At 44.8% G+C, this 9,480-nt stretch overlaps 1 protein-coding gene across 1 annotated transcript in view; it reads right to left on the bottom strand.

The window, feature by feature from the left end:
* Positions 1 to 9,479, bottom strand: part of ppp6c (protein phosphatase 6, catalytic subunit) — a 21,182-nt gene extending 11,703 nt beyond the window's left edge. Inside the window, exons 1-3 of the mRNA XM_055659839.1 lie at positions 9,286 to 9,479; positions 4,240 to 4,335; positions 861 to 926 (exon numbers count right to left, since the gene is read on the bottom strand). Coding sequence (XP_055515814.1) covers positions 861 to 926; positions 4,240 to 4,335; positions 9,286 to 9,360 — 237 coding nt within the window. The 5' untranslated portion in view covers positions 9,361 to 9,479. The remainder of the gene's footprint in view (positions 1 to 860; positions 927 to 4,239; positions 4,336 to 9,285) is intronic.
* Between the last annotated feature and the right edge of the window lies 1 nt (position 9,480).

Genomic DNA, 9,480 nt, shown 5'->3' with positions numbered 1-9,480 from the left:
GTATAGGAGTAAAACTTCTTCAGTTGTATAGTGCTATGGTAAAACCACATCTGGAGTATTGCGTACAGTTTTGGTCTCCTAATTTGAGGAAGGACATCCTTGTGATTGAGGCAGTGCAATGTAGGTTCACGAGATTGATCCCGAGATTGATGGGATGGCGGGACTGACATATGAGGAAAGATTGAAAAGACTAGGCTTGTATTCACTGGAGTTTAGAAGGATAAGGGGGCATCTTATAGAAACATATAAAATTATAAATGGACTGGACAAGCTGGATGCAGGAAAAATGTTCCCGATGTTGGGCGAGTCCAGAACCAGGGGCCACAGTCTTAGAATAAAGGGGAGGCCATTTAAGATTGAGGTGAGAAAAAACCTTTTCACCCAGAGTTGTGAATTTGTGGAATTCCCAGCCATAGAGGGCAGTGGAGGCCAAATCACTGGATGGATTTAAGAGAGTTAGATAGAGGGTTAGTGGTATCAAGGGATATGGGGAGAAGGCAGGCACGGGTTATTGATTGGGTACGATCAGCCATGATCACAATGGTGGAACTGGCTCGAAGGGCCAAATGGCATCCTCCTGCACCTATTTTCTACGTTTCAATCCAAACATTTCCAGCATTTTCTGTTTAATTTCAGATTTCATCCATGTACTACTTTGCTTTTAAAAATATGTAATTTTGATATTCAGATACACTGTGTGTAGGCTTTGCTCGCTCTACCAACCCACATCGCTCACCGAATATATTTTTCTATTTTCATAAGAGATTTGTTTATTAAAAATGCACTAACAATTTTATAAACTATACGATTAACCTTCAAGTTTACAACCAAATCAAAACTCAAGGAATTCAAATACTTACCATGAAAATATAATTTGTGTCAGGAACCTGTCCTCCAGTTCTAAACAGCTCTCCCAAGTCATAAAACTGTAGAAAGATTCCAAATATATTTGTCAATTTTAGGCTTGAACATTAAGATAAGACACAAAAAGCTGGAGTAACTCGGCAGGACAGACAGCATCTCTGGAGAGAAGGAATGGGTGATGTTTCGGGTCGAGACCCTTCAGAAGGGTCTCGACCCAAAACGTCACCCATTCCTTCTGTCCAGAGATGTTGTCTGTCCCACTGAGTCACTCCAGCTTTTTATGTCTATCTTCAGTTTAAACCAGCATCTGCAGTTCCTTCTTACATATAGGCTTGAAGATGTTGTATGTTCCAAACAGAAAACTTATCCAAAGCGTTTAGAGAACTGTTGTACAGTGCACATTTGGGCTCTTCATCGACATTTCGTCACTCAGAAGCGTCACCACAAATTACACGCTCAAATGATTAACTTCAACACCAATGTCAGCTTTTCACATCTTGTAAACAGCTTGTAATTCACAGTAAACCTTCAATATGAAAAAAATCTTGGTCTGTTGGAAAGATGGGCCAAGGAATGGCAAATGGAATTTAACTCCGAAAAGTGAGGTGTTGAACTTGGGTTGGTCAAACCAGGATAGGACTTAGTCAGTAAATGTTAGAGCCCTGGAGAGTGTTGCAGAATAGAAATATCTGAGTACAGGTGCATGGTTCCCCAAATGAGGCAGCGCAGGTGGACAGGGTCATGAAGGTCGCATCTAACACACTTGGCTTCATTGATAACATCACAACTTGTTGGCGAGACCACACTGGAGTACTGTGTTCAATTCTGGTCGTCAAGCTGTAAGAATTATGTTATCAAGTTGGAAAGGGTGCAGAAGAGACTCAGATTCAGTTTCAAATTTATTGTCATTGTGCAGCGTACAGTACAGAGACAACGAAATGCAGTTAGCATCTCCCTATAGGAGCGACATAGCATATGAGCAATAAATAAATATATTTACATGCAGTCATAATAGTGCAATTATTTTTTCTCCTGGTGGAAGGAGTGGGGGGGGGAGGGGGTGGTTGGCAATCACCGAGGTAGTGTTGAGTAATGTAACAGCCGCAGGGAAGAAGCTGTTCCTGGACCTGCTGGTCCGGCAACGGAGAGACCTGTAGCGGGTATGGGAGGAGGGTAAACAGTCCATGGTTGGGGTGAGAGCAGTCCTTGACGATGCTGAGCGCCCTTCGCAGACATCGCTTGCTTTGGACAGACTCAATGGAGGGGAGTGAGGAACCGGTGATGCGTTGGGCAATTTTCACCACCCTCTGCAGTGCTTTCCGGTCGGAGACAGAGTAGTTGCCATACCATACTGTGATACAGTTGGTAAGGATGCTCTCGATGGTGCAGCGGTAGAAGTTCACCAGAATCTGAGGAGACGGATGGACCTACTTCAGTCTCCTCAGGAAGAAAAGACGCTGGCGAGCCTTCTTGACCAGAGTTGAGGTATCGTGGGTCCAAGAGAGGTCATCGGAGATGTTGACCCCCAGAAACCTGAAACTGGAAACACGTTCCACACCCATTAATGTGGATGGGGGTGTGCTTGCCACCCCTAGACGTTCTGAAGTCTACAATGAGCTACTTTGTCTTCTTGGACTCAAGGGCCAGGTTGTTGTCAGCGCACCATGCTGCTAGGAGCTGGACCTCCTCCCTATAGGTCGACTCATCGTTGTTGCTGATGAGGCCAATCACCGTTGTATCATCTGCATACTTGATGATGATGTTAGTATCATGTACATGTGTGCAGTCGTAGGTGAAGAGGGAGTAGAGAAGGGGGCTCAGCACACAGCCCTGTGGAACGCCTGTGTTCAGGGTGAGGGTTGAAGAGGTGTGCTTGTCTAACCTAACAGACTGGGGTCTGTTGGTTAGAAAGTCCAATATCCAGTTGCAGAGGGAGGGGTTGATGCCCAGGTCACCGAGTTTGGTGATCAGTTTAGAGGGTATAATGGTGTTGAATGCTGAGCTGTAATTGATGAACAGCATTCTTACGCAAGTGTCTCTGTTGTCGAGGTGCCATTTCTAGGCACTAATTTCTTCACTTGAAGACAACAAATATCTGACATGCATTCATATAAAGTTCCCTTTAGTGCTGGAGGAACTCAGCAGGTCAAGCAGTTCCTCACTCCCCCTTTCCTTTCTTTTTCCACCCCATCCCCCAGCTTTATATTTCACTCTTCTCTCCTTATCTTTTTAGGCCCCTTTGCACCTCTGGCCTTTGTTACTTACTTTGCCAGTCAAACCCCACTTGTGTATCTATGTATCCCTTACCAGGCTTTCTCCTCTTGCTATGCCTCTTCCAGCTTGCTCACTAAAAAAAAATCTGGAGTGCAGTCCCAACTCAAAACATCAGTTGTCCATTCCCTTCTCAGATGATGCCGACCTGCTGAGTTTCTCCAGCACTTGCAGATTCACTAGGATGATACAAGGACTTGCTGACTTGAGTTACAACGTAAGGTTGGGAATTTTTCTTTGGAAAGTTGGAGGCTGAGGGCCGACCTTATTGAAGTGAACGCTCACACAGTCCAACGTAGAGGATTCTAAAACTAGAGGGCAGAGACTAAAGGTGATGAGGAAAGAGATTTAATTGGGACTGTTGGAGCAATCTTTTCCACTCACAGGCTAATGCATATCTGGAACAAGCTGGCATAGGAAGACAAAGAAGCAGATACAATTCAGAAGATATTTGGATAGATATGGATAGGAAGGATTTGGAAAGATATGGGCTAAATGCAAGCACTGGGCCAAGCCCAGATTGCCACCTTGATCGGCAATGACAAGTTGAACCAAAGGGCTGGTTTTCATATTTCTGTGCTCCATGATTCTATGACTAATCTTGTCATATGTCTACAAAAGCGCTCCCAGTGCCTGGATAGAATGTGTGGATATTCACCCGCCCTGATATACTAGTTCAAGAATGCACAGAAGTAGAAACAATGCTGTGAAATATGGAAGTCATTTGTTTTTAGCAAATTGTGTATTACACCTTTGTAACCCTGCTCAAATGGCACAAAGGAATGACAAGGGAAAAAACACAAAACCTCGTTGGAGGCTGGGGTAAATTGTTCCATTGAGAAATTCCAGGAACTCTCATGGAATACACTAAACCCAAAACGTAAAGTATGCCATTTCTAGGCACTAATTTCTTCACGAAGATGACAAATATCTGATATGGATTCATATAAAGTCTCCTTCAGTCAAGTAAAGTTGATTTAAAACAAAAATGCAGCTGCCATTAGTCGTTGGTGCTTACTGTTTCAAAGCTTGCATTCTAATCCACAAAGAGTCTGGAATGGCTACCTTCAATAAAGAGTACATTTCTAAATAGTGCATATTTACCTGCCCATGTATGTCCCCACAGACTGTAACCGGTGTAGACACTGGCTGGACGTTAGACTCTTCCAAAAGCAAGTCACATACGTAGTCGCAGAGTCGCTAAAAAATAAAATAAATCAATAAAGTTGACATCTCTACTTTCCAAATATTTTTTGCTCAGGCCTTAAGAGGTCAACAATGATCCAGTTTGACTGAATTATGGAGTTTTTAAATAGATTTGATCTGTCAGTTATTTGAACATAAAATCAGCAGTTTGACACTCAAGGGTAGTGGTGTTGGTACATCACTGGCACTTGTATTGAGATACTGTGATAAACTTGTATGCAGACAATCATATCATACGTTTGTTCGTTAGGTAGTGCAATCATAAAATAAACAAAAATGCAGAACATAGTGTTACACCCAACAGAGAAAGTGCAGAGGTCACAAGGGCCATAACGAGGCAACTGGGAAGACCGAGAATTCATCCTTAGCATATAAGAGGACAATTCAAGTGCCCGATAAAACCCGGAGGGGGGGGGGGGGGGGGGGGGGGGGGGGGGAGAGAGAGAGCTGTACTTGCACCTCGTGGAATGAAGGCAGCTGCAGCAAATGGCAGATATTCTCCGGTCTATCACAGGTATTGAACTCCCCGTGAGTAGGAAGTACTGCATCAAAAAGGTAATGACGCTAATGTGAAAGACCCACATCACAGTCATTGCACTGTACCATTGGGAAGCTACAAGAGCCCAAGAACCAGGCAAATGGGATGAGCCCAGTTAGCTCATTTGGTTGGATTGAGAGGGGGAGTTTTGATAGGCCAGTGATGAAATAGCAATAGATGTGAGATAAGGATAGAAGGGGTGCGAGATAAAGATGGAGGAGGTGGATATTGTGAACCCAGTGGAAGGACTATAGGTAGAACGCACATTGAGCTGAAGAGTCCGTTTTGTGCTGTATAGCTCTATGACTCAGCTCTATAAATCATTACCTTCCAGGTTCAAGTACAGCCTCTTCCCATCAACCATCAGGTTCTTGGACCATACTGTGCAACCCTAACCACAACCCAATCTCAGCACAGAGCTATATACTTCTCCTTGAACTATTATGGTCTGGACGATTTAATAAACTGCAGATGCTGGTTAACAAAAAAAAAAGTTCTGGAGCACATCAGCCAACATCTCTGCAGAACATGGATCCCCTCTTCCTGTGCCCCACCTGAAACTCAATTTCTCCCCTTCTACCGAAAGTCCTTCCTCTGGATTCACAATATCCAGCACCTCCATCTTTATCTCATAACCCTTCTATCCTTATCTCACACCTTTTGCCATTTAATCACTGGCCTATCAACACCCCCCCACCTGACCAAATGAGCTAACTGGGCTCATCCCCATTTACCTGGTTCTCGAGCTCTTTTACCTTCCCAATGGTACAGTGCAATGACTGTGGTCAGGGTGGTGTGTGTCTTTCACATTAGCATAATTGTCTTTTTGATGCAGCACTTCCTACTCATATCTGCCATTTTCTGCAGCCACCTTCATTCCACTAGGTTCAAGAACAGCTCCCTCTCCCCTGGGTGTTATCAGACACTTGAATTGACATCTTGTATGCCAAGGATGAATTCTCGATCTCCCCAATTGCCTCGGTGTGGCCTTTGTGACCTCTACATTTTTTCTGTCTATCACCCTACACCCCCCCCCCCCCCCCCACCTGCATTGACTAAATTAGCATCTATCTAGGGTTTGTCTTGCCTCTCAAGTCTTCCAGTTTTCTCTTTTCTCCCCTCCACCAGTCTGAAGATCGGTGCCAACCCAAAGCGCCACCTATACGTATCCTCTAGAGTTGCTGCATGACCAATTGAGTTACTCTAGCACTTGGTTTTACTATTATGGTCTAGTTACCCCATAACATAAATATACAATAAACAATGAGACAAATTGTATTAATGTAAAAGCTGCATCGAGCAAGAATGTCATCTTTCTGTCTCAGTGCATATGATAATTAAGCTTTCTTGACCTGTAAGAATACTTTAGACTAAAAATCCTAACTGACGGAATTACACAAATGCACAACATCCCCAGTCTTTCTCTTCATGTGAAGCTTTAGTAATAGTAAACTTACTTGCCTACTTCAAGATTCTTAGGCAATTACCAAGACACTTACATGTCTTGATACACCCAACATGTCAAAACCAGCTATAAAGTGTTCAAAGAAAATAATCTAGAATCCTATTCAAGATTATATTCTAATTTAAATTGCAATGGTATAGTCATTTAAAAAAAATCAAATCTTAAACCAAAGAGTGGAATATAATCAATGCCATGTATCGCTAGTTTACTTGACAACCAACAGAATATTTTAGATCAATTTATAACAAACTTGTTTTGAAAACACTACACTATCTTCCATCTTATCTGGTCAATGGAACCAGCCAATAAGTAGATTTTGCACAGCTTTGGCAGGAAAAGCAGGTCACATCTCAACACAGACAGACAATCACACGTGCTGAGGAGCATGTAACTGACCCCAAGCTTTTGATAAACTCGGCATTGTGTCTAAAACAGCAGTAAATCACAGTCATTACTATGATTTAGTAAATCTGTGGATGAATAGCTGAAATAAAGCACAGGAAGAATACAACTTTTCTAAAATATCACCAGCATAAAATGAACTAAAATCTTCTTCTGAATTACAACAATCTTATCAACATAATTTAAATTACAATAAGTTGATAAGCTCTACGAGCAGAATTAGGCCATTCAATCAAGTCTACTCCACCCATTTAATCATGGCTGATCTATCTCTCCCTCTCAACCCCATTCCCCTCAGCGCATATTATTGTCTGTCGGGGGGGGGGGGGGTTGCAATCAACAACCTTCTCAGCTGATCAAACGATGCGCTGCAGCCTCCAGATGTCATGCTTTGTGGCCGAGCCAAACCATACAATGATGGAGAGGCGAGGACAGACTCGATGATGGTAGTATAAAACTGGGCCATCATTCAAGTTCAAGTTCACATTTATTGCCACATGTACCAATTAAGGTAAAGTGGAATTTGACTTACCACGCAGCCATACAAACAAAAGAGCACAATACACAATAGAATATAACATGAACATCCTCCAATCAACTTCTTCAGTGTGGTGGATGGCAATAGCTTTGTCAGTCCTCCACCTTTGTTCATCCGTGGTTGAGGCCATGAACCCTCCGCAGTCGCCGCTACGGATGGCCCGATGTACAGGCCCTGCTCGAAACTCCGACGTCAGGACAGACGCACACACTACGGCTTGGAGGTCCCGAATCGGCCGCTTCCTACCAGAGGCCGGGGCTTCACCATGTTATAGGCCACAGGCTGGCAGTAGGAGCACTTCTTCTGGCGACCCTCGGCAAGGGCTCGCCCGCTCCGCGATGGAAAGTCCACACCGCGCCCGCGGTTAGAAGCTCCGCAGACCGCTGCATCAGGATGCCATAGTCTGCGGGCCAGCGATCGGAGCACTTCTTATGGCGACCCCCGGCAAGGGACCGTCCGGCTCTGTGATGGAAAGTCCGAGCTGCGCCTGCTGCTGAAGCTCTGGACCCGACTCGGAGAAAGGCCACACCAATCCAAGCTGTTTGGCCGCGAGGGAGGGCGAAATGCAACTAGAAGAAAAGTCGTATTCCACCGAGGTAAGTGACTAAAAAACAGTTCCCCCAATTCCTGCCCCCACCCCCCCACACTAAAACACACTTTTAGACATACTAAAAACAAAAAAAAGGGGAAAGGACAAACAACTGCTGGCGAGGCTGCCGGCTCGCGGCGCCAGCCATCAACCTGTGGCAGGTTGTCTTGCCTCAGCTGCTGCTGGAAGTATATCCTCTGTTGGGCATTTTTGACTGTGGCCTCCCATTTAAGGTCCCTCGAGATTATGGTGCCACGGAACGTAAATGACTCCACAGACTGTCGGGTTGTTGATGGTGAGTGGGAGGAGGGGAATCTCTATTAAAGATACTCAATACATAATATTTGTTTGGTTCCAATGCCGGTATCAAATCCTGTAGTTTAGGAATGATACCAGGGCATCTGGGTGATACAGAAAGACTCTTGCAATAATGTTTTTAGGAATGAGGCATTACTGTTAAGTGGACAAGGAACTGGTGTGCTTCATGAAGTCAGATGGTATTATGAGAATAGGTACTTGCATACAAAACCAAAGCACAAATGAGTGGCAAATAAAGATACAATTTCAACTGGCCAACTGGTTAGTAAACACATTTAATAGATATGTGCTCATTGACTCAAGAACTGAAGGTGACACTTTTTGTCCTCCAGTGCAGAAGATTTTTGAAGGTTCTACGACATCAAATGCAAGGTTCAAGTGGTGTATTGGTGTGTCTTCGTGCTTTCATGCAAAAACAAAACTTAAATGATTTTACCGTGTTTTATGCGTGGTTAGAATTCTAACTGACAAGATCTTCGAAGAGCTTAGAAATGGTCACAATTCAACTCTGAAAGCCTTCTAGCCATCAAATAATTAATGTAACTTCTGCATGCAACAAAGTAGATCCATCTCAAAGTAATCACAAACAAGAGTGAACGCCTCTGGTACACAGCGGAATGAAAGGCTCCAAAACAACGGCATAGCCTTCCAGCTAACAACATCTCCAAGCCATCATAAAAAACGACGTTATTTCTCCATCCGTTCGCCACCGACAGACTCCGCACAAATTTAGCCACCGAATCATGACTTCCTGTTATCTTCAGACACCAGTGGAGACGGAGAAGCTGTTTACTGGCGGTACCCCCGGCCGGCGAGGGTGGGCGGAACTTGCCGTGTTTTTAATCAGTGTTAAACCCAGGGCCACAGCCTAACGGTCGGCACAGAGAGCCAGTTGCCCCGCATTATATTAACAACACGCCCCAGAAGGGACGAGCCGCGCACAACTAGAAGCAGAGGAGGAAAAAGGCCCCCAAATCGGAGACAGAGCCTCAATTTGACAGCTCGCATAAGTTTAGCCGCCAGCCAAGGCGGGCGTGGCTGGTCAGGAGGGCGGGAACTGAGTTAAAGAAGGGGGGGATGCGCCAGTTGCTTACCTTCAAGTCGTTTTCCGGGAGGTATTTGCACTGCCGTGCTATCTCCACGTACTTGTCCAGGTCCAGAGGCGCCATTTTGGGACACTGACTGGACGCGGCCCCGGGCCAGTGACGCGTTTCCGGTGCCTGACAAGCCCGCCGTTCTCCGCTCGGTTGTCCCCTTTCTCGTCCCCGCTCCTCTCTCTCTCCCCTCCC

This window comes from Leucoraja erinacea, chromosome 31 (assembly GCF_028641065.1).
Source record: "Leucoraja erinacea ecotype New England chromosome 31, Leri_hhj_1, whole genome shotgun sequence".
In the NCBI taxonomy this organism is placed as follows: domain Eukaryota; kingdom Metazoa; phylum Chordata; class Chondrichthyes; order Rajiformes; family Rajidae; genus Leucoraja; species Leucoraja erinaceus.
Note: the sequence above shows the minus strand (reverse complement) of the source record. Positions and strands in the feature narration are given on the sequence as shown.